At 37.5% G+C, this 26,996-nt stretch overlaps 1 protein-coding gene across 1 annotated transcript; it reads right to left on the reverse strand.

The window, feature by feature from the left end:
* Positions 1–603: 603 nt before the first annotated feature.
* On the reverse strand, positions 604–26,996 carry NOX3 (NADPH oxidase 3; the record flags this gene model as incomplete). Its single annotated transcript, XM_083349175.1, has 13 exons — positions 604–730; positions 4,154–4,278; positions 5,316–5,462; positions 6,974–7,136; positions 9,933–10,186; positions 11,429–11,521; positions 17,727–17,856; positions 18,421–18,602; positions 19,727–19,872; positions 23,260–23,344; positions 25,263–25,370; positions 26,524–26,619; positions 26,952–26,996. 13 exons carry the CDS (start codon positions 26,994–26,996, stop codon positions 604–606), a joined length of 1,701 nt encoding a protein of 566 aa, XP_083205301.1.

Below are 26,996 nucleotides of genomic sequence, written 5' to 3' on the forward strand. Positions count from 1 at the left end.
GAAGTTAGCTACAAACACACCTCAGATTATCAAACTGGATTTTATTATATTATGATCAGAAATATTTATGTTTTGATGGCAGGCTGAACATAGATACAGAGTTACAGGAACAGTTCATACTTTAAAGTGTACGGTATATATTTAGCTTTGCAGCTAGGCTAAAATATCGAGAGAATACTGAGAACCCCTATTCAGCTCATTCTGGTGATAGCAGAGACTGTCTTCAGATATGTCACCAGCCCAGCTGGTAAAACCAGGGAATCTTCTTACGCTTTTCCTGAGATGAAATCTACATGCAAATTGTGTCTTATTCAAAGCTAATTAAGAGGGTTTTGATGTCTATGTTTCTGCATTATTTTATTTTTTAAAAATTATATTTCACTCCCAGAGGACTCTTATTAATGATTTGCAGGAAATAATAAAGCATGCAGGCTATAATCTAATAGGGCATAATATTTAAGAATTTATGATATTTTAAAGCATATGTATCCATAGCAATAGAGATATACTGTAAATTTACTAAATAGCAAATACTAGCTTCAAAACGATGCAATTCCATTGCTCCAAGCATGCAGTTATCAGCTGTCATTTTTAAAAGAAGTTCTAGAAACTTTCCTTGTTATAATAAAACTGAATGCCTCTTGGATCAGTGGATGAATACCGATTGCACATTTTTCGAAGAGTCCGAGAAAGAGTTTTAGATCCACAAAAGAACACACCAATGCGCTTGCTGCAATAAAAATCAAAATTCACAAATTATTGTTAAGAACATTTTCCTTGACTAGAAAAAACTATACATATGTCTTTGAAGCAGGAGATTTGAGAGGGATATGTGAATATGTGTTATGCATTATATAAGGGGTAATGCGGTTAACGAGAACATAATACTGAAATGAATGCAAACATTATCAGAAAAATAAATCACAATAATATGGCTGAAAGGGTACAGTAATATCTTTGTGTCAGTAAAATATGAAAGAGGCAACATTTAAAAACCTACAAGCAATGAGTTTCTTGTAAAAAAAAAAGCTTCCACATCTTCCTGACCCTGGAGAATATCATTGCCTGCACAATACATCAGGATGTTATTATGGAAATCATGATGGTGTTATGACACGTGACACTGTGGCTTTTACACTGTCTTGACTATCAGTCAACCATCAACATGTATTACAGGACGTTTTTTGCAGTGATCCCAAATTTGTAGAAATCCTTCCCAAAAGGAAGACAGGGAAGAAACATCACATATTTATCAATGTTTAAAGGATTTGCACAGTTTAATTTCTTTTGCTCCAAGCTAGGTTTTTAAGTTTCTCAGTTGTTAGGACTGAAATAATAATAATAATAATAATAATAATAATAATAATAATAATAATAATAATAATAATAATAATAATAATAATAATAATAATAATAATAATAATAATAATAATATTAAGTTGGAAGGGACCCTGGAGGTCATCTAGTCCAATCCTCTGCTCAAGGAGGAAATCCTATACCATTTCGGACAAATGGCTGTCCAGTCTCTTCTTAAAAACTTCCAGTGTTGGAGCATTCACAGCTTCTGGAGGCAGGTTGTTCCACTGGTTAATTGTTCTAACTGTCAGGAAGTTTCTCCTTAGTTCTAGGTTGCTTCTCTCCTTAATTAGTTTCCATCCATTGCTTCTTGTCCTGCTTTCAGGTGCCTTGGAGAATAGCTTGGCTCCCTCTTCTTTGTGGTGGCCCCTGAGATATTGGAACACTGCTATCATGTCACCCCTCACCCTTCTCTTCATTAAACTACACATACCCAATTCCAGCAACCATTCCCTATATGTTTTAGCCTCCAGCCCCCTAATTATCTTTGTTGCTCTTCTCTGTACTCTTTCTAGAGTCTCGACATCTTTTTTACTTTGTTATGACCAAAACTGGATGCAGTATTCCAAGTGTGGACAACGCATTGTAAAGTGGTATTAATACTTCACGTGATCTTGATTCTATTCCTCTGTTAATGCAGCCTAGCACTGTGTTGGCTTTTTTGGCAGCTGCAGCACACTGCTGGCTCATATTTAATTGATTGTCTACTAGGACTCCGAGATGCCTCTCACAGTTACTACTATTGAGCAAGGTACCTGTACATTTGGTTTTTCTTGCCTAAATGTAGAACCTTACTTTTTTCACCATTGAATTTCATTTTGTTAGATAGCGCCCAGTATTCAAGTCTGTCCAGATCCTCCTGTATCTTAAGCCTGTCTTCTGGAGTGTTGGCTATTCCTGCCAGCTTGGTGTCGTCTGCAAATTTGATGAGTTCCCCATTTACCCCTTCGTCCAAATCGTTGATGAAGATGTTGAAGAGCACTGGGCCCAGAACAGAGCCCTGGCGCACCCCACTACATACTTCCCTCCATGTAGATGCGGTTCTATTGAGGACCACACGCTGAATACGCCCAGTCAGCCAACTATGAATCCATCTGGTTGTGATTCTGTCTAACCCACATTTTTCTAACTTATCAAGTAGAAGGTTGTGATCTACTTTATCAAATGCCTTACTGAAATCCAAGTAAATTATATCCACAGCATTCCTCTGATCCACTAATTTTGTCACTTGGTCAAAGAATGCAATAAGATTTGTCTGGCATGATCTGTTTTTGACAAACCCATGTTGGCTTTTAGTAATGACTTTGTTTGCCTCTAGGTGCTCGCTGATGCATTGTTTGATTATCTTTTCCAGAATCTTCCCAGATATTGAGGTCAGGCTGATAGGTCTGTAATTTCCTGGATCCATTTTTTTTCCTTTTTTGAAGATGGGAACTACATCAGCTCTCTTCCAGTCCTCTGGTAGTTCCCCAGTGCTCCAGGATCTTTGAAAAATATAGTTCACATTTTCCAGTTCCTTGAGAACCGTGGGGTGTAATCCATCTGGTCCTGGTGATTTGAACTCGTCTATACTGGACAGGTGCTCAGTCCTAGAGTCAATCCCTGATTGTTAGGCTAATTATAAACATAAGTACAGACAATCCTCCCTGCAATTTGGAACCAGCAACTCAATCATTAAACAGTGGGGCATTAAGTGAGACACCGCATGACTACACCGACTTATCACATCAATTCCAGCTGCAGCCACAAAGCGAATCACCATTGGTCATTAAGTGTGACATCACATGACTGTGACTTACAACTTCCTACCAGCTTTGAGATGCTCATTGGAAGCTGGCTGCAAAGGTTGTGATGGTGTTTATGTGGCCAGCTGACACTGTGACTATCATAAATATATTCTTTCTGCGCAGCTCTCAAATTGTGATCACATTACCCTAGGGATGCCACGACAACTGCAGCTTTGATGACCTTTCGTAAGGCCTTTTCCAATGCCATCATAACATGGAATGATTGCTGAATTATGTAATGTGGTCTGCCGAAATTAATGGGTTTTACTTTTGAGCAATCACACAAGATTTGCACTAATTTTTTTCTTCGTTTTCATATCGTAAAAATAGTCTGGTTCTTTCTTCCTTTCCATGGCACTGATTTTAGTTCTTGAACAACAGATAATTGAATATTGGGGGTCTGATAAGTAATCAGAACTATTTTTCTTCCTCTTTTCTGGTTGATGAAGATAGCAGTTGTAGTGATTGCTTCAGAACTCTCTGGGAACAAAGAAGCTTTTCTAAGACTTTCCTAGCCCCAAACAACCAACAAAACCCCCTCCCCCATCCTCTGGTATTCAACTTAGACCTTTCAAGCTGAGGTGAACTAATAACATAATAGCATTGTCCTTACATCCACAGCCAATGAGATTGGGGAACAAACACATCCTTGTACTTTCTAAGAAAAAAGACCTCACTGTTTATCTTTTTAATAACCATTTTCAATGAAAATTAATGTTACTTTGTCCTTTGTGTTGAACAATAATTGGATTGGGGTTTTCAATTATAGCTGGATAAATGCCAAGAAGCTGAAATACTTCTAAACATTAGATTTTCTTGTTCAAAAATTAGATTTGAGTGGCATTGCCTACCCAAGATTTCTTCCTTGAAACCATTATAACACATAAATAATATGCTTTTAGTATAAATAGCCAACTTAAATATATGAAAGAACAAATTTCCTTCCTAGCTTTCTATGCCGGGAAGAACATAGCATGGTAATATCGTCAGTAGTTGCTAACACGCCTTACCCAGGATGGTTCTCTGCTATTCGTTTGAATTCAATGTCCCAGTTTGGTCTTCCATAGTAAGTTTTCTGTCTCAGGCCAGTAATTACATCCACTTTTTTCTCGTAATGCAAGGCAATATGAGTAGCCTATATTGCAGTGGATTAAAGAGTCATTATTTTAGAATTAAGAAGAAAGAGAATATTACTACCGGACAAATGAATATGTAGATATAATGAGAAAATATCATGTATTTCCCACTCTTCAATTCCTGCCCAGGTTTTCTCCGAGGGTCCCCAAAGACTGCTCAGAGAACAGAAGGAACCAACTGAATGCTATAGAGAGATGATAGGGAAGGAGAGTCTCTGAAAATCAGGCTCATTCTGTCAACTTTTCAGGGATTCTGTTTCCCATCTCTCACTTCCTGCCAGTCAGCTGGATCCTCCAACTGTTAGAGGATTCTTTGAATGGGAGGGTCTTGGAGGAAAGAAAGAGCAGAGACGTCTGCTTCCATCCTTTTCTGTTAGAGGCACAGCTTAATCCATGTAAATGTTAAAACATCATCCAATATTAAGATAATTGAGTATGATGGCCCAAATGTTCTCCTAGTCAAAATGCCATTGACTGGTGGAAGCAGCATCTGATGGGAATCTGTCCAAACTCATGCTTAGGTTTCTCTAAAGGCAACTTCAAGTGTTTCCTTGTTCTCCAGCAATGGGGTTGACATTTATTTCATGTAGTCTCATCTATCAGTCCCCCAAAATAGCATGTAGGAACTGAAGTACAAGCTGTGACACCGGTACTCTAGCACCATAAAGAAAAGTTCAGCGATATCAGCAGATCGAGTGAATTGGTAGCAAGCTGAGCCTCAGGACAGAGAGGAGGGAGAAGAGAATGATAGATGATATGGGAAGAAAAAGGCTTTGGAGAGCAATCACAGATCTGGGTACTCCTGCAGTTACTGAGACCTTTGGCATTAAACCTAGCTTTGACATTTGCTTTGGCATAGCTGGGACTCTGTGACACTGCACTGGGAACAGAGTCTTTCAAAAGACAAATGTAAGTATGATTCATTTTAAGAAAGCCATGCTTGATGCGATTAAGCCTTCATTTGATTACTGTTCCTTAGGCTGCAGTCCTAGAAAATAAGATGCAGTAACTCAGTCCCAGAAGATTTCATTTATACCTGACTTTCATCCCAGTCGGTAAGAAATATGTGATAGCTCAGAAAATAGGCTTTCCCTTTCTTAGCCATTTGTGCTTCCAGCAAGCACAGGAGATCAGCAAACCACTCAAAGGCAGATGGATCTCGGCAAATCCAATAGAAATAAACCTGTCAAGGGAAAGTAAAACAATTCAACCAAGTGTAAGCTTTCACTGGGCATCCTATATGGCTCTTAAATTATTTATTTGGAGATAAGTGGCTAATCTTATAGCCTGCTACTGTGCTCAGGTTTAAAATTTATACTTGATTTTCTAGCCAGCCCTGACAGTGCAGAGCTCTGCTGTTTAATAATGTACTCCAGCAGTCATTTGTGTATGTTTTCAATTGATACTTTGAACATCATGCTTCAGGGGATGTTCTTAATAGTTGAGCTTAAATGGCTATTGGTAATTTGACCATGTAAGGGGATGTACAGTAGGCAGAAGTGGTGAAGTGTTTACCAAATCTTGAGTATATCATAAAATAAGAAATATATTTTTGAGATTATGCAGAGCCCTTTTCATCTATGATTTCAGAATGAATCAATGAATGATGATGATGATGATATAATGATAATATGATGATGACCTTTGAATCAGTCATGATTCCTAGTGATTGGCTGGATAAGTCCATACAATTTTCTTGGCAGTATTTCTCTTGCTTACCATTGCTTTATTCCTAAATATGGAAAAAATGACAACCCAAAGTCACCCAGATGGTTTCAAATATAAAATAAGTCTAGAACTCTCAATCTCCCAGTTTCTAGCCCAGTACCTTTAATCATTAGATAAAACTGGCTCAATAGCAATTCTTAAATCCTGTAAGGCTAAACATTTCTGCCCCATCTCATACTGGATAATGGCTCACTTCAAGCTATCTAATAAAACAAACCTGAGAGAACATAGAAATTAGGGCTTCCCTGGATCTCATTTACTATTTTTAGTCTAAAGCTGATTCTGGTCAGGAGCCACAGTTGTCAAAGTAGACAAGTATACTAAAGGATGGAGTAAGGACAAAAGCTACATTTGTTATGTATAACAGTGCATACAGTTGAGACAATTATTCCCAATATCCATAGGGAATACATTTTTCTGTCTTCTGTCATATTAAACCTGACAATATGGTATTTGGGGACTCAGCACAATTCATGGAAATCTTGATGACAAAGGATAAAAATTAGTTGCAATAGATAGTGCTTGCAAAGGCAACACTGAAATAAGTCTACCTCTTTTACTAGTTCCAGGATGTTATGACCTCAAATATTAGCTGAAGAAGAATAGCAGGAGAGCAGAATCTAGTTGATCTCAAAAAAAGAAAAAGAAAAAAAGAAAAAGAAAAGAAAAAAGAAAAGGTCATTTCTGGTTAGAATTTGGATAGGATGTTATCAGGTAATCTCACTAAGAAGTCAACACAATCACACCTCAAAGAAAGTATGGGTGGATAACTTCTGTACTGTTATTAATAAAACAGTAAGACATATTGATTCATCACCAGTAGTTAAGCTCAACTGGAAAGAGACTTTTAACAGGACGTGTCACTAGGTAAGGCTAAGTGGAGCAGGTTTTTGACTAAATTACCTCACCTGCAAAAAGTTTAAAGATGCAGTTATAGATGGAATTCGTCACCACAATGTGACTTACCTTTTCCACACTGAGTTCTGTATTTGGATTACAGTTCTTATACCAAATAGACTTCAGAATGGAAGCGAAAGGAGTGACTCCAATTCCCGCCGCAATGCACACACTAACTGGATACTGAAAGACATCAGTGACTGCAGCTCCCAAAGGCCCATCCACAGCAAGTCTGCAATGACATCCCATCTAATACTTACAAAATGGTAACTTTCAACATTTTCTCTGAGTTGGTATTAGAGACTACAGGTAGTTACAACTAAATGTAAAACCATTCGTTTAGTAACTGTTTGAAGTTACAATGGTCAAAATTTGGACACTTGGCGAACGGTCATGTATTTATGATGTTTGCGGTGTCCCAAAATCATGTAAATCACCTTTTGTAATCTTCTGTCAAGTAAAATCAAGGAGGAAAGCCAGATTCACTTAACAATGTTACTAACTTAACAACTGTGGTGACTCACTTAAGAACTGTGGCAAGAAAGGTCCAAAAAATGGGGCAAAACTCCCTTAACTGTCTTGCTTAACAATGGAGATTTTGGGCTCAGTTGTGTTTGTAAGTTTAGGACTACTTGTACAATCACTTTGGGTTTTATGTTGTAGGTGCAGTGGACTGTTGTTATATCTGCCCCCTGAGATGGCTGTCCCACTCTGTCTCTAATGTTAAGGCCATCTGATGTGACAATGGCACTAGGCTTTAGGATCCAGGATTAGGGAAACACAATAGCTCTGCCTCTACTCTGTTGATCTCTTCCAGATGTCCAAAAAGGAATTAAAATTGTGCTCATATGGAGAAATGTATTTGTCATCAAGAGAACATGACTGTAGCTTTTCTTCACACCTCACATCTGAAAACATGGAAGTAAGAGAAAAGAAATGCTAAAAAGAGGGCTGCAGTAAACACAATCCATTGTTTCTTCACTAAGCCTCATTTTAATCATCAGCTATATGGCTCTTTCACAAGTTACAGGTAATATAGTCCTTGTATAGCAACCAGTATTGGGACAGGTAATATAGTCCTTGTATAGCAACCAGTATTGGGACTAGCAACTCGGTTGTTAAGCAAAGTGACTGCTCAGTGAAACTGTCACTATGCTTAAGATCTTACTGCAGCTTTCCTTTTCTTTACTGACCTGTGAAGGTTGTAAATGTGGGGATTGGTCATAAAGTTACTTTTTCATCACTATTGTAATTGTAAACAAGGCAGTCATTAAATGAGACTTCCTATATTTTGGAGACTGAATCCCTTACTTACTCAGTGGATTAAAAATAATATCACTAATGTGACATGAATTAACCGGATTTGGGCTTAATTCCTTTGGATCCTACCTGAAGCAAATCTTGGATTAAAAAGCAGATTCATCAATTAGGGTAATATTAGCTAACCTGACTTGTACTTCTCTAGGAATTTAGTCCAGCATCTCTACAACTTTTCCTACCAAAGCTTTGAAAAGGGGATATGCAGGCTGGGACTTGGGGCTTTTTCATGCAAACAAGCATCCTTTTCATGCAAGCTAAAAGCTAAAAGCATAAAAGAGCCTTGGTGGAGCAGTGGGCTAATGCCTCCTTACGTAACACCAGCTGCCTGCAATTAGTGCAGGTTCGCATCCCACCAGGCTCAAGGTTGACTCAGCCTTCCATCCTTCCCAGGTAGGTAAAATGAGGACCCAGATTGTTGGGGGCAATTAAGCTGACTTTGTAATAATGCCGCTTGGGTGTGTGTGTGAAAGCCCTAATAAGCAGGCATATACATAGAATGAAGGCTACTGCTAAGCTTGTAAGCCGCCCTGAGTCTTCGGAGAAGGGCGGGATATAAATGGAATTAAAATAAATAAAAAAAATAAAAAAATTGTATGGAAACATTTCCAGATAATGCTGAATCAGGATCCAAAGGAGACCTATTAATCCACAACCCACAAAGATTCTTCCCCCCCCCCAAGTTCTCTGCTAATTCATAAGAGTTAGGAAAGAGAAACTGTGTTGTGGCAAAATTGGAAAATCTATTGCCATAGAATTCTTTGGCGCTCAGCGCCAAAGAATTGAGGCCTTTGAGCTATGGTGCTGGAGAAGACTCCTGCGAGTCCCTTGGACTGCAAGGCGATCAAACCGGTCAGTCCTAGAGGAGATCAACCCTGACTGCTCTTTAGAAGGCCAGATCCTGAAGCTAAAACTCAAATACTTTGGCCACCTAATGAGAAGGAAGGACTCATTGGAGAAGAGCCTAATGCTGGGAAAGGTTGAGGGCAAGAGAAGAAGGGGATGATAGAGAATGAGGTGGCTGGATGGAGTCACTGAAGCAGTAGGCGTGAGCTTAAATGGACTCCAGAAGATGGTAGAGGACAGGAAGGCCTGGAGGAACGTTGTCCATGGGGTCGCGATGGGTCGGACACGACTTTGCATCTAACAAGAACAATTGCCATAGAATAATAGACTATGCAGAACAGTGTTGTTTTAATATTAGGGCATTGCATATTGAGATAAATATTCTTTTCCGATAAAATCTCTCCCTCCCCACTCAACATAATAACAAGCTTTGGAGTAAATCTTAAGAGAATTTGTGGTTTCTGAAACTGATAGCTTTTTTTATCAGACTTATTTCCTTTTTCAGAGTGTTGTGGAAGTGCCTGATTCAATAAGAAAATGAAGTAGAAGGGTCAGAAGAAGAAATTTAGAGTTTAATAAAATCTGACCCAAAGATTTTGGACATGCAGCCTTAAGCAAATTCTTAATGCTTCCCCTTGAAAAATGTGATACTTCAAGATGCTTACTTTGGGCTGAATCAGACTTATGTCAAATTACACGTGAAGTCTTTTTTAAGTAGTGCCATTTAAATAGTCTTCTGTTATCTATTTTTCCTACTAGTAACATAGTAGATTGGTCAACATTTGCAGTTAACATTTGATCTCGGCATCTTCAGATAATCAAAGATGAACAGCCAAGCCAGTAACACTGCAAAGAAGTTCCAGACCTTGGCAGTTTCCAGGGTTCCTTATATGTTTCTTTGTAGGCTCCAAAGGCCTTGAAAATGGCTTCTGTCCAGTTCCCAACTGATCGTATGTGCACGCTAAAGAAGTCATCTTCAGGAGCTGAAGTGAGGGTGAAAGGATGCCACTCTAGCTGGGAGATTGCAGGGCACTGGAGGAAGATGTACTGCCCAGGCTCCATTTTAAAGGCACGCTTCTTCAGCTGAAGCTCTAAGACCCCAGAAGAGTGAGACACCACCTAAGCAAAATGGCAACCATCATAATTTTAATTATTCCGTTTGTCAGCAGGGATTACAGGAAGAGGCAGATAAACTGGTGAAGGGTCATAAGACTTGAAGGACAGTCATTAGGCTATTTTTTTTACCTTCAACCTTGTCTGACAAGAACATTTATTCACATTTTGCATTGTACTTTATAAACAATAATCATGACATGGAAAAGCACTCATGAATCAGATTATTGAGTGAAAAAAGTAGAAATTGCCCTGTTGGTGCAAAAGTATTCCTGCCTTTATCTTCATTTGATGGGGCCACCAGATTGGAGTCACCTTAATTCAGACATTTATTAAAGAGTAACAAAGACATTCAGAGTATTCTAAACATTTCCCACATTTTAGTTATTCTGTTCATTGGCGGGTGTAATAGTGGGCATTTGGAATTCTCCAAACCAGATTTGATAACCCAGCCCTTTTATCACTGAAAGCATTATTGCCAGAACCAGTAGATTTTATCTAGTACAATGTTTCTCAACCTTGGTAACTTTAAGAGGTGTGGACTGGTTGGGGAATTCTGGGAGCTGAAGTCAACACCTCTTCTCTTAAAGGTTGAGAAACACTGATCTAGCAGATTTCATCTAGGACAGGGGTCTTCAAACTTGGCAACTTTAAGATTTGTGGACTTCAATTCCCAGTGAGGAATTCTGAGAGTTGAAGTCCACAAGTCTTAAAGTTGCCAAGTCTGAAGGCCTCTGATCTAGGATTTTAATCACAGGGAACATTTAGCTTAGCTATAATTTGAATGACACCTATCAATGGGAGGAATACTATTAATGATCTGCCAGCATGATTGTAAGAATGGAGCAATTCATCTGAAATAAAATATATGTCTTTGTGAATCTCATAACCTCCTACATAAGGGAATATGACTGATTCCTGTGCCTGTTTGCACATTTTCAATATTTTGGAATATTCCTTGTTCTGATCAACTGCTGGAGTTAACTCTAGTCAGTTATGAATACCAGTGAGTTGCATTTTACAAAGTAAGAAGACTTATTTGACCTTAAATGTGAAAACATCTAGCTATATCATATTTCAGGGTCCATAGTTCTTTATAGCCAGCTGGAAAAACCACCAATTAAACACAATAATATTATGAAGAGAATAACAAAATATTCATGAATATAGTAAAATAACATAAATATGTGAATAAGATATAGAATGTCCACACCAAAATGTATAACAAAATATAGCATGAACACACACCTTTGTAACAACAACCTCTTGCTGAGATCTCCATAATCTAATCGTTCTTTCACAGACGTGCAGTATTACAGGACCCAGGGCCCACTTCCAAGCCTGTTGGGAATTGTATTATAAGAATGCTGTGGTTAAAAAGGTAGAAACATTATTCCAAGCTATCTTTATCTAGTGTGGTGTTTCTCAAACTTGGCAACTTCAGAAAACATGGACCAACTCCCAGAATTTCCCAGCCAGCATGTCCAAACATCTTAAAGTTGCAAAGTTTGGGAAACACTGATCTAAGAGATCTATGTAAAACTATATGCATCTCCATGGAGGTAAGGGGGTCAGGATACTAAGTGTATGTCACAATGTACTATTTCATAAATAGTTTACTTTTTTTTGCTTCAATGCATTGCCAGATTGGGATCCCATACATGCAGGTATACCTGTTCACATAACCCCTTTTCTCTTTTTGCCATACCCAGTTACACTTTATCTTTAAGAGCTGTGGTGGCGCAATGGTTAGAATGCAACATTGCAGGCTAATTCTGCTGACTGCCGACTGCCAACAATTCAATAGTTTTGAGTCTCATTGGCTCAAGGTTGACTCAGCCTTCCATCCTTCCGAGGTTGGTAAAATGAGGACCTGGATTGTTAGGGGCAATATGCTGACTCTGTGAACCACTTAGAGAGGGCTGTAAAGCACTGTGAAGTGGTAGATAAGTCTACAGTATGTGCTATTGCTATTACTATCTCTGTCTCTACCTGTGAATCAATGCAAAATACTGTTGTTTTTTTAACCAGTAGTTAAAACTCTGATTTTATTCACAGATAAGTGAGGGATTAGGAGGCAGATGGGAAAAGGATTCTTGGTCCTAATAGCAATAGGAAATGGGCTCTGCTTTAGCAAAGAGCCTTAACAGCTATTATAATATATTCCCTTTTGTTTGGTTATTTAAGACCTATATTCTCCATGAGTTCTATTCAACCTACATATGCATTTCTGAAATTGGCATAACCATTTTAAGAAAGGAAAACTGCTTTTTTTCCTCTCTCTGCTTCTACTGAAAAATCAGCAGAGTTTTCTGGTATAATTCATCATCGGTCAGAAATTGACCCAAGAAAGTACTGTTATGCTGAAATAATCTATTTTTATTTAATTGATTAGACTGTTTTATTGTCAGCGATTACATTCAGCTGATCTATGACATTAAGTTGCTTAGATCTCCAGATATGGCAGCTTCATGGTTACATATACTGATCATCCTATTGATCAAAGCTACTTAGCTGACTATATATATCAGCTGGTAATTCTATTCAGTTCAAAGTACAACAGCTTTAGATAATTAAATATAATAGAATGTGCAGGATTTTTTTAAAAGATGTTTTTAGATGTGCAAGCATGCCTATTCATTTTAAGTATTTCCTATTAATATTTGGAAAAAGGCTTATGGTAGCATTTTTAGACTGCAAAGAATATAGAAAATCTTATTTCTCCAAATTGCAATCCAATTACACCAAAGAAAATAGATTTAAATTTCCTTTTAATGTATATATGAACAGAAATAAATATAATACTGTACAATACAACTGAACCCTAAACAGAATTATTCTAGTATGTATTAAAAATGAAACAAAACTAGATTAATCATTTATAAACTGCCATTATTTACTCATTTTTCTATTCCTTTATAATTCAGATTTTTCTACTCAGATTAAAAAAATTAAGGGATTACTTTTCACATCTATATTTTTATTATTAATATTAATAGTATTAATAAATTACAGAATATTAATATCCCTTAATAGTCTGTTCAATTAATAGAAAGCTACTAGTTCTAAGCTTAACAGGGTGACTTGTTTAATTAATCAAAATAATTATATAAAATAAAATTGATTGCATCTTTTACATATTATCAAAAAGTCATGTATCTTTTTCAGTATTTTTCATTTTCCTTTTCCCAATATTAATATTGGCTTTCCAAACTATAGCATTGACACATAATTAGTTAATAATAATTTCTGGTGAAAATTTTCATTAATGATACTGAGATGACAATGAAAATGGTTGCATCCTAATATAGCTTTGCTCTAGCCCAGGGGTCAGCAACCTGAAACAGTGAAAGAGCCACTCGGAACCGGTTCCCTCACAAAATGAAAAACTGGGAGCCGCAAAAACATGTGTGCGTATGCGCAGAACAGGGTTTGACTGAAGAGCGGAGCCAAGGCGAGAGATGCACCTACCCTGCATATTTGAATTGATTGGTTGAACTTTTTTAGTCCCACTTTTTTTTTTTGGACTGCACATGGCAGAGGACTGGGAGCCGCAAGAGACGGCGGAAAGAGCCGCATGCGGCTCCGGAGCCGCGGGTTGCAGACCTGTGCTCTAGCCCAAACAATTTCCAGGGGTCACCATGCAGATTTTGCAGAAAAAGTTTATACAGTTGGGTCTGCTTCACATTAACTGTTAACTTTTTCTTACCCAACTTAGTGGTACTAGATTGGGGACACCCAATAGGAAATCCAAGTTTGTGTGAACTACCTGGAAGCATGTTCCCCTATGCAACTCAAGCCCACTTCCCTCAAGGGAAGCAATGCAAACCCTTCATTTGGTGACTTCATTTCTGCTAACTCTAATCTCAGACTCTGCTCTCTGGGTATGTGAGCGCAATTCATGGAAAAACCAGAAACAATTGAGTTAAACAAACATTTGGCCATACTGGGCACAGATGTTGGACTTCATTGATTTGATGATTCTCTGGATGGAGAAAAAGAAGGTAAGTTGATGCAAAACTAAGTGCCTGCTAAAAGATTACTCTCAGTGTTCTTGGAAACATAGTGAGTGATGTTGGAAAGCATTGTTTGGCAGTATCTGGAGTGCTGTAAGTTGCTTGTCCCTGAACTAGACTATTTAAAGTGGCACCACAGATTCTAAATTTGAATCCCACAATAGCAGGAGGGCAGAACCTTTGACTGATAATTTATCGATCTCACTCCTGGGGAGAAAACTCCAAGAACAACTTTTCAATCCTTAGCTCTGTTGTGTTTTTATGGTTGTTAGTATTCTAAATGCCAACCCCACCATTTCTCTTGTCTCGTCCTTTGGTTTTGTCACTTGTTTGGATTTCTGATCTTGACCTGTGCCAGGTCTTTTGATTATGTTTACAAATTGCCATCTTAAGATATCGGTAAAAGGTTCTGCATGACCTTTGCTTATCACTGGGCAGGCATCCAGCTTGCTATCTTGTTGGCTGGCAGCCAGCAGTATAGGCACAAGAAAAAAAGAAAGAAAGACAATTTAAGAAGTCTTGAAAGGCAAACTTAACTATCCTTCTCCTCATTGCATGAGTCACAGAGTAATGGCTTACTTTCGGTACCACAAGTTTGTGACTCTGGCCACACCTGCTGTAGAAATGTGTTCTCCAACACATTCTACTGAGCGATTGCAGACTTGGGAGGATGCAAAATCACATTCGCTCCTTTGAAGTCTCAAGAATGGTCCTTTTTTGAATTTCTTCTATATAGGAGGACCATCAATCACCATGGGGCCTACCACGATGGAGAAATTGTCCACTGGTGGAAGATGTCACTGATAGAACATTTTTTTGCCCTAATGACTTGATAAAGAAAAAGGGGGAATAATAAGCTTATTTTTTTTCTTTTTCTTTATAGTATCTGGACATAAAAATCACTGTGAAGGATTTTAAAGTATTGTACATCCTCCCTGACCATTCAGCCATGGCTTTCAGATTGGTTCTTTTGATCCTTAGTGAGCTGCTTTAATCTGTCTTTTGTAGGAAATGATTAGCCTTTAATGCCCTGTTGAATGTTCAAAGTTATATTCATTATATTTAGGACACTTGCCTTTTGCCAGTGTGACAAGTCATCGATAACGGCATTAAATGATCCTGGGTAGGTTCTGATGAAGACTAAGGAAGAGACAGCTTTGCTATTCTTAGCATCATTAGCAAAAAGTTTGTTATGGAATGACCCCATTTCATCTATCTTTTATGTGACAGTGGGGAAGCAACAACTTACAATTCCAAATAGAGACATTTGATTCCATTCTTTTGCTAATACTGAATTTCCCAATTTATTACAGTGAACCTAGGATCTTTTAAGTGTATGGATATTTACCTTAGGTTTCATGCTACATATTCTCCTGGAAATAGGCAATTGTAATTTGGTAAAACTTAAATCATGTTATTGTTTTACTTTTAATATGTATCTTTATACATTCCTATTTGTGTTGTCCAGTTAAGCTAAAGGAATGTTTGCAGTAGTTTGATTGCAATTCCAGATCTTTAGGGTCCCAGAAACCTGCAGAATATGGAAGCTAATCTGATTATTTCAGTAGCTGCAGGGAGGGCCTTCTCAGGGTACCTCCGGTTAAGGAATGCCGGCGGGTTACTCCCAGGGAAAGGGCGTTCTCTGTGGGCGTGCCGGCCCTATGGAACCAACTTCCCACGGAACTCAGGACTGCCCCCGACCTTCGCTCATTTCGCCGGGACTTGAAAACCTGGTTCTTCGAGCTGTTTCGCCCAGACTGAGGGGTTTTAATTTAATTTAATTTAATTGGGTTTTAGTTTAACTTCAGGGACTGTAATTTAATTAATAGTTTTAATTGATTTTAATTTTGTATACTATGTATTTTAATTTCCCCTGTAAACCGCCCTGAGTCCTACGGGAATAGGGCGGTATATAAATTTAAATAATAAATAAATAAATAAATAAAAGTGGAGAAGAAAAAGCTATGTTTCTTTTTGTAACAACAAAATAGCAGAGCTGTTGGGTAACACATTTTCCTATTTAAAGGAAATCCTAACTCATCTTTTTTTTCAAGCTGGTAGTACCAACAGTGGGCAATTGCTATTCTCTGAAACATATTGATGCACCCTATTGATACTTTAATTCATTTATTTTTTTCAGTGCAAGCTCAGGAAAAAGCATAACTACTACTGGGAGGCACTAACAGAACCAGCATATATGGCCACCAACACTGAAGGACCTTTTCAGCTTTGGATCTTAACTGCAGCACATCCCTCTTTGGGGGAAAAATGACTCAGATGATGATGAAAACTATTTAAATGCCAATTCAGACTGCTTGTGTCAGCATTATGCTTTCTGTGTTTGATAAGTTTACCAGCTGTTTCATATATCAAATCATCCTAATGGGCATTGATAAAAGAGAGTCACAGTTCATTACTTTCATATAAAGGATTGGGAGATATAGGCAGTATGCAGTCAGAATCACATTTGTAAGCATGAGATGAATGCAGTCATTTCTAGGACAGAGCCACAATATCTTATTTAAAGACATCAGGCTGGCAGATAATCTTTAGGATTCAAAATTTAATTTTTTTGCTAGCTGCCCTTGAATACCAAATTCTGCTGCTGATTTTCCTGCTCAAGTTATAAATTGTGGGAGTGGGAACACCATATGGATTATAACCCTCTTTCTCTTTAGCTCACTGGGGCTCCCTTGTTCTTCATGTGGGGCTACTTCATCTTTTGAAGATGAGATGCTTCAAAGTGCTCTAATGGGATTTCCTGAGGTGTATATTAACGTGTGTATGTGCTAGATCAGTGATGGCGAACCTTTTAGAGACCGAGTGCCCAAACCGCAACCCCAAACCCACTTGTGTATTGTTAGGTGCTGGGTGGGCGTGGCCCATTGGGTGGGTGTGACCCATTTGGTGGGTGTGGCCCATTGGGTGGGTGTGGCTGTGGTGGTAATGGCAGACTGGGTGGGACTAAAAAGTTCAATCAATTCCAACTTTGCGAGATCTTTTTTTTCCTGCAAAAAGTTGAAATTGATTGATTGATTGAACCTTTTTTTTTTGCACATGGCGATGGAGGCCTAAAGCAAAAAGGTCTTATAAAACCCAGCTGAAGGCCTAGGACTGGGGCGACGGCACGTGTGCCCACAGACAGGGCTCTGCGTGCTACTTGTGGCACACGTGCCATAGGTTTGCCACCACGGTGCTAGATGCATACAGTTCTGATCTGAAGAAGAAAAGATCTTTAGGAATGGCATATGATCTCCTGCCATGGACAAGAAGACCTACAGGATCCCTTCCAGTGGTGAGATTCAGCCAGTTCGCACCATTTCAGCAGAACTAGTAGCTAATTTTTTGTTGCCCAGGCATTCACACAGAGAACCAGTTGTTCCCTTCCAACCCTCTTCTATGTTCTATGTTCTGGGGAGTCACTTAACACCTCTGAACTATGTAGCCCTTTTCATATGGTGAGGGGCAACTATACAAGTCTGTAAACAGCATTAATGATGAGATAATCATAATATAATTGCAATTCTTACCGAAGGGCTGTTGCCCGAAAACTGGGGCAGAGGACACTGGGCTGACCTTTCCCACTCCCAGTAGTGATCTTTACAGTAACTCACATTGTGAACCAGCAGACTCTGATTGGTTTGACCACGGATAAGATGACTAGAAAAAAATAACAAAGTTAAACAGTATTTTATAGTTAAATCTCACTTTCGTGGTGGTCAAGAAGCCTTTCTACAGTTTAAAACATCAGGAACATTTGAGACAGGTCTCTATAAAAGTCTTAGCCTTTCTAATAGTGCTTTTCCCTCCAATAATATTATATTTTGCTATGGTAGATGATGATGCATAGATGATGCACAGATGATGATGCATAGATGATGATACAATTCTCTGGGGCAGATCTCTCCACTTCTTCCAATCTTGCAGTACTTCCTTGAGTTTTTCGATGATCTGGCTGCTGTCAGTTCTGATGGTATTCAGCCACCATGTTCTCTGATGGTGACTTGGCAGACACCAGACATCATATATAACGTATTCAGGTAGATTAGTTCAGAAGAAAAGAGAGATGAGATTGATGGGTGGCTGTCCTAGCTTCCTTTAAATTAAGCTTTGTGGTTTGATCTCAGAATTAGTCTATAAGTCCCAGTTGGCGATCTTGTATTTTGGACATTCAAAATAATATTTTGCTGTGTAACTATTATATATATATGTATACATACTTACCCCATCCCATGAACTACCAGGCCAGCGAAGAAAACAACGAATAAGTGATGGGTATACCAGAACACCTCATAGAAGGACCTTCTAATGGTTTCAGTAGACGAGGTCATTATCAGAATTAGCGACACGGTAATTAGGAATCCTGTCACTCCAGCTATGGTTCTCAGGATTTCAGCTAATGTATTCTAAATGGAAAGTGGTTTATAGGAATTAATAGTGTAATAAAAATATTAATTTAATTTAATTGACCCAGGGCATTGATATTAAAACCTATTTTCTATGTAATACTAAAAACCTATCAGTAACAAGGGGTGCAGTTCCTGTGTTTTTGTGAAACGGTAAGAGGAAGCAAGCCTGTCTTAGCAGTCCCTATTATACTATAGTTGGGTATTCTGAAGGAAATAGATGATTCGAACAAGATTTAATGAAGCAGGCATTAATGATGGGGAAAGCATAGCATTATAGAATAAAGGAATATAGGGTAATAGGCGTGGTTCTATATTCCTCCAGAAGGAGGAATATAGAATATGCTAGAAGGAAGCATGTCCTTCTATAGCATCTGTAGAATTTAATCAATTTTTTTTGGCTATGCTGTATAGTGATTGGATTCTACTGTCTTAAACCCTATTTTTACAGCAATTACAATCAGGGAAAAATCTTGTAGATAATATAAATGAATATTTAATCGTTTAAAGTTTGTGGCTGCCCATTGGAACTTACTCACTGGTAATTTAGGATAACAGCCTAAATTATTTTACTGGCAATAATAACTGTACATTTGTACTGGTTTTAGAACAATGACAAATGATTATTGAACATGAAGATTGCCATGGTATCATCATCTCCCTCCCATTCCCCATCTTACATCAAAGTTATGTCACCATGGGTTTCAAGAGAATATGGTATAGAACAGGGGTAGGCAACCTCGGCTCTTTTATGACTCATGGACTTCAACTCCCAGAACTCCTGAGTCAGCTGACTCAGGAATTCTGGGAGTTGAAGTCCATGAGTCACAAAAGAGCTGAGGTTGCCTACCCCTGATATAGAAATTATCAACAACTAATATCAATGGGCAATTCAAAATCTTTTATTTTTGTATTCTTATGCATAATTGATTACTACTGTATATCCCTGCAAAATGACCCTCACTTGATTCCCCATTTTATGTATTCTTTTTCATTTCTCTGCTCCCAACATTTTTATTTTAATTTCGGATATGCATTGGACTGTATTTTGTGAGTACAGTACAGGAAACTTTCTGATGAATGAAAGCTAATCAACCACGAGACTAACATCAAAACCAACCTACTGTGTCATAGCTTCTGATGGGGTTCAAGTAACTTTCATTCGGGCTTCCACCAATGCCAGATAGTTTATTCCGCAAGTCTCCTGCTTGTTTTGAATGGCTGAGATGAAATTGTTCTATATTGACCAAATGTGCAATGATGTGAATAGCTATGAAAATAGGTTTTTAGAAAGTAAACATTATGATGTGTTATTACTGGAATAAGGTAGACATCAATTTAGGAGGGACTATCTTCCTGCCATAGTCAATCAGTACATTTGATAAAGTTTTCTTTCCTTGACTAAGAGATAACACATAGGTTTATTCGTTATTGCCGAATGAAAGCATTATTCATTTATCCTTGTAATGCAAAATGCTGCCATGATTTTTCCTGTTCCTAATGCTAACCTCTATCCTGCCTCTATTACATGTATTTCTCTCTCTGTGTGTATACACACACACATACACATGACAGTCACGATAGGTAAGGCATTGGCTATTTCTTTGGCTTTGCTGCTTTACAGCTTTAACATATTATTTGCCAGCATGGAAAATATTCACCAATACTGTTATTATTATTTTGTTTCTAGTTACTTTATATTTTATTATAATGGAAAGATTTTATATAAGCTGCAATTACAAGTCATTAGCTATCTGATCAGTAAGCAAAGAAAGAATGAAGCAAGAATTAAGTTTTGTTATTTGGTATTACTTTGTGTTTATCCTCGGTAAAACACATACAACTGTCATAGAATTAGCATTTGAGAGAGAAAAAATAGGAATTACAACATGAAGGTCTTGGATAGTAGTTAGACTGGCTTGTCACTTTCTAATTAACCACTTTACTATTCCCCATTTAATCACTCACTTGTCAATTTACAGGTAAACCTCAACTTATGACTGTTATGGAACCTAACCATCAAGGTTGTAAGTCATGACAGTTATAAAATGGGTCACCCAAGTTCTGACCTGATTTTACAATCTTTTTTGCGATGGTCATTAAGCAAAACAATGGTCGTACATTGAGGAATACTTGTACATTGTTGTAAATAGGAGGAGCTCAGATGTAGAAGATTCAAATCTTGTTCCCCAGAAACGTTCTAGAGCTTCACATTCTAGTTTCACCCTTACGTCACTCTCTGCTGTCACCCCTCTCCCACTGGGCATCCTTTCGCTGTCCATGGGGTTTTAGACTGATCAAAACGCTACAACTTGTGCTGCTTTACTGGTGATTGAAATGGAAAGGATGAACATGGAGATAGAGCCAGGTTTTTAAGACCCTCCTAAGGGACGCTAGGATCATGGCCATGTGGCATCAGGAGGGATAGTTGTCCAAAGAGCCAGCATGTCTCCTGGGTGCCATGACATTCTTTTACTGATGGGTCCCAGAGCATTTTCAACCCTGGTTATTTGGGTTCTAAAAGACTTAATTTAAAATTATGGGTAAATAAGCGTGTAGACCCTATAACTATCATGGGCTCTTTCTCTGGGATACACCTCAGGTAAGATTTTTAAATAAAAATGGGTTATTCCATATCAGTCCTTATTAAAAAAAAGTGATACGTACTGAAATGTATTCCCGCTTTATGAATAACTTTCATGCCTAACCTCTTAAACTTAAATTGCAAAGCGCAGTCAACGCAGTTTGGTGGACTTTTACTTTGTTACAAGAGAAAACTAAAATAAGTCAAATTAATGGATTTCTATTCCTGGAATGAGTTCTTAATTAAGAAAAAGAAATGTGTGCACATTTTTCAGGAATGTATTCATATGATGAAAGCAAATTGATAAATTGCTGTCCATGATAAAGAAGCATCTCATTGTATTGCTTTGTGACATATTCTGAATTCCATACTCTTTTGAGGTTTTCAGCAAAACAAAGAACAAAAAATCAGCTCATTGATTGTGATAGGAATTATGCCATATTAGATTCAAGAAACATCAGCACCTGTTTGGTAAAATGACTGAACCATTCATCTTATTGTTTAAATGTTCCGTATGATCTGTGAACAAAGATAGTAAAGGTAGGAAAAGTGGAGACAAATTAAAGCATATCAGGCAGAGAAGGTGGGAAATAGAAAGAATATTTTTCTCCTAAGATTCCTATAATGTTAGAATTAGGCATTATCAACTGAAAGTGAATGCAAATGATCCAGAACTGATCAAACAAAAGATTTGAAATTTTTAATATTGCATGATTTGTTCGAGATGGTGGTGTCATCAGATGCAGATAACCACCAATTTAGATGGCTTTAAAAAGTTCTGGACAAAACCAAGGAGGATTGGCTTATCAATGGCTTTTAGCCATTGATACAATTTACTCCTTTTTAAGACAAAGATAATACACTGACTCACCATTTAGTTCTATCAACCAGGTCATTACGCAAGATGCTCATGAAGTAAACATGAGAGAGACAGAGAGAGAGAGATACAGCAAAGACTATTTGCTGCTGTCGCTTTCAGATACATTTCTCTCGTACAATTACACCAGTGTTACTCTCACTCAGGCATGCATTGTACAAGGGGATATGAAATTTGGTTGTAAATGCACACATTGGTTGGAAAATGATTTTTTTTAGTTACCATTTATTACCATCATATTTGTAAATGGTTGCTAACCAAGATAGTTGCTAAAATATATCTTAAACACCAGCTGCTAGAGAACAATCATTGAAGACTAATGTCCTCCCATCTATATTTGTGAATTTCCTGAATATACCTGGTTGGCCATGATATAATACCAGAATGTTAGACAAAGTGGATCAACGGCCTAATGTTGCATTGTCTCTGTGGTATGGTATCTTTGTTGTATTGTATTTCTGCTGGAAAATAAAGCAAATAAAATCTACATGTGCACTATACAAAAGGAACAAATATTCCTATTTCAGTTAAAGCTAGAAATAGAAATGTAAAAGAATGGCAGTAATAAGGATTGTATAGGTTCCCATTTTCAAAGCAACTGAATTAAGTCCAACTCCACTAAAGCTAGGAGAGGCTTAAGAAATCACAACAAAAGTCATTGCAATAGGATATCCTTTATGCTAACTCCAGGGATGGCAATTGACCAGGGCCCCAATTTGTAGGAAGGGAGCTAATGTTGTCATACTTTCAGTGAAGAAAAAAGAAAACCTTATATGAAGATAAAATTTCCATCATAAAGATATACTATATGATCAGAATTTAACTTTTTGTTGTTTACTTTAGATTTTAGTAATGGTACCTTTATGGCTAGATCACAGGCTGACAAAATTTAGAATCAAACCAGCTACATCAGCTTAATAGGTTATAAAAATATTTCTGTGGGAATCTCAGTGATGCTCTAGTACAGAACTTGGAAAAAAAATTAAGACCACCACTAAGTCCAACTGAAAATAAGTATAGGATTATATTTCTAAAATCTAGTTTAAGTTTTTTCCCCACAGTTAACTTCCACTGATCCATAATAATTGAGCATTGGGAGGTACATGGAATTATTCAAGCATGTGGCTAATATGCTGAATTTGTATGATCCCGGATAGAAACAAGTAATATTGCAGGCAACATGTTTTCAAACTTACTTGCATTTACAGCTACTCCATAGGCAATCATCTTGTGAAATGTGATATTTTTATCCAGTTGTCTCCTCAATATTGTTCTGCAACACTTGATGAAAACAAAGATGTATTTTAAATCATGTTTATTTCATTTACATGACTCTGAGCTTGAATTTAGTAACTGTGGTGTTCATTCCTCTCCTCCCTCCCATAATTCATGAGACAAAAATGAGATTAGAGGTTTTTCAATCTAAAATAGAGTTTCTGTCCACACAATTATTTAAGCAAGGTGCATAATCCATAGTATGAAGCTGACTTGGTCGGGAACTGTAAATGTGGATAAATCAGTTTATCCATTTTTTTTGTAATCTTCAGCTGATAAAAATGGAAACAAAAATATACAACCACTTCAAAAAGACAGAATAAAGAGAGAGGAAAGTCCATAGCTTAACAAGGCTCACACATCCTTGGTAAATGATGATAATACATAGCTTACTAAATTTTATATGTATCATATGAATGTAGCCTACAACTCAAGAGGTTAAATATTAAGTTAATCCTTTAGTTGCAGCATCAAAATATAACTTGTTTGCATACTGAAAAAGCAACAGTTTTGTTGGTTAAAATTTTATTGGAAAAAGTATAAATCTTTCTATTACGGAAAAAAGATTTTTCCATGTATTTAATTGATATAGGCTACAGCTGTTTTTCTTTAAAACTTTTTTTAAAAAAGCACAGAGACATATTTTTCTGCATCACAAGGCAGAAAAATATATTTATTGTACCGTTGTGTTACAAAAGGCTATCTTTTTTAACAGTCCATTTTATTTCTAAATGTCTTAAACGATTTCCTATCTGCAGATTTTTTTTTCCAGAATTTGTCCGTTTCATAATTAGCACCTACTTTATACTGGCAAATATGCAGTTTCTGCATTACATTGTTTAACCAGTTTGAAATAAGAGATCACAGCTTTTTCCAAAGAATTATGTGAATGATAATAATGAAAGGTTGCTGTGAATTCTCTGCTATACAATTGTCTTACATAATAGCATCGCAGCCTTTTGTTGTGAACCACAAGAATTAACTAGGTTGAAGATATGGTGCAAACAAGTCCACATGGTCATTATTCATTTAGGCAAGATCACCCTATTTCAGGCGTCACATTTATGAATGTTATAAGGCACAATGAAACAATAAACTCAGACAAGATATAAATCACAATGAGATAATTTCCTTGTGACTCTTGTCTGGTGAATTGGCTCTTTTCCATAAGGAGAAGTGATAGTATACAGTATCTAACAGATGCATTCATACATCTTTTTCTCCTTGTTTGCATCAACAAGCAAGTAACATTGACTAAGTTTATTATGTACTATGTTAATCAAAGTCTATCCAGAATTGTCTTTCCAACAATGCAGGAATTTCCTCATTCCATGGAACAAACTGAGATCCAAAGGAAACTGCCCATGAAAGAAGGGAGACCTAATTTTTGCCAGTTCTAATTTTTGCCAGTTCTTGGAACTTTACTGTACTTCATGATTCAAAGCACTTTTTAGTGAACATAGGAAGTTGTCATGGTAAAAAAGAGACAGCTGAAACATCTTCTCTCTGGTGGGAACACCTCTCGACTAAGCCAATATTATGCATCAACTCTGTTATAATGTGTGTTTCAAGAAACTTTTATTTATTGCATTTATTTCCCCCTTTTCTCTAAGAGGTCAAAGGTGGCTCACTTAGAAGGTCTTCAGATGTTGTGCCCACAGTAACCCCTCTCTGAGATAGGTTGGGATCAGAGAGAGGACTGGCCCAAAGCCACCTTTTGCACTCCTGCTCCAGAGATATTTACTTACCAGCATCTGCTTACCAACGTAATCCATTTACAATTAAATCTTACAGATTATCTTCTTCTTGAACAAGAAAGGGCATTTCTAGTACACAATCTGAAATTATACTAAAATGTTGAACCATGGCAGTAAGAGTTAAAAAGACAACGGATGGACTACCGCCATCACTAAACATTACTTACAAAACTTCCCCGTAGGAAGGAGATGAGGTTCCTGCTGACTGGCAGGAGGATCAGCAAGCAGTTGAAGTTGAGGCAAGTAGCAGAAGCTCTTGCCCATGCAAGTGCAGACTAGGTATCAGGAGAACAAAACTGTTACTTAGGTGAAACTAAGAATTTCACACGCTAAAGCAATCAAATCATTATTATTATTTTTCTTTATTTCTGAAGGTATAATTCCTAAGCTGACCTTGGGTAAAATGATTGGTATAATCTAAGTCAGCGTTTCCCAACCTTAGGAACTTGAAGATGCGTGGACTTCAACTCCCAGAATTCCCCAGCCAGCTATGCTGGCTGGGGAATTCTGGGAGTTGAAGTCCACGCATCTTCAAGTTCCTAAGGTTGGAAAACGCTGATCTAAGTGAAAGACAGAGACAAAGACATTCAGTCTTAAATAGCACAGCAACCTTTTTTTTTTAAAGGTTGGCCAACTATTCAGTATCAGCAAAATATCTTGTAGTCATGTTTCTGACCTTAAGGCCTACTGCACGGCAACTAAGTTCAGAGATATCAAATAAGGTAATAAATTATGCTTATGATGGTCAAACAAATAATCCTACTTTAGCAACATTGTGTGAAGGCCTAGCTCTCTGGAGAAGGCTCTAAGCCTTTTAAGTCTAAGCTATAAAAAAAGGAAAGGAAGAGAACAAGCCAGCAGCAAAGTGGAAAGCTTTAGGTGCTCAGATTTACTAGTACTGTTGGAAGACCTAAAAGTATCACGTTAGGGACAGATCACCACGGAGAAAATCTATCTCTGCTGTTACTAAGGCAGGATAAGTGGCCTCTGCAGCAAGGGAAGAAGACAAAATAGTAGGTTCATTTAAGAAGTATTGAGGTGGGGAATGAAGAGTTTGTAGATAATGGATAGACTGTGTTTTTTATTCCCCGCCCCATACCTTAAAACATGCATTGCATGACCCATTAGAAACTATATATTTTTAAAGGGTGACAGGTGCATAAAGGGAAATAATTTTAAAATAAATTTCTTGACAACTTTAAGGTATGTGTGGATTTCAACTCCCAAAAGTCCTCAGCCAGCATGCTGGGAGTTGGACAAACAAAGTTACCAGGTTTGATAAATACTGGTCTAAGTAAAGAGATAGGTGTATACAGAAGCAAAGATGTGGTGGAAAGTTGGGCAAATGAGCGGATTGGGTTGGCATAACAAAACAGATGGAGAGATAAGTAAAAGATCCAGAAGGTATTTCAGAAGAATTTTACTCACACCCAACATAACACGTGTGTAGAGGTAGGCATCCTCGTATTCATACCAGAAGAATGTGACAATGAACAAGTAGACGTTCATCCCCAACCACAATAACTAGAACAGAGAAGTTTTCGCTAGTTGATTTCAAGTATTTATTTACGTTCATTGGTTTAGAAATGTCTCCCTTAGTGCTTTGAGAAATTCACAAATGGCTATGTGAAAAAACAAAACAGAAAATCCAGCTTCATCTTCTCCATGGCCTCCCTTTTCCATTTTACAAATCCAGGAGGTGAAAAACAGATATCAGGACTGCACTTTATTTACCACCATAACTTTTACGCTAGAGAAAACCATGCTGAACCTGAAAAATGTAGCAAAAATTCAAGAACTCCCCTCCAAACACCAGCGATTTATCAGAACCAGTAGCTTGATTATGAAATACTTACAACAAGCAGAACTGACAAACTTTCATTCAAAATCCAAATCCCCAT

This window comes from Vipera ursinii, assembly GCF_947247035.1.
Source record: "Vipera ursinii genome assembly, chromosome: 1".
Lineage (NCBI taxonomy): Eukaryota > Metazoa > Chordata > Lepidosauria > Squamata > Viperidae > Vipera > Vipera ursinii.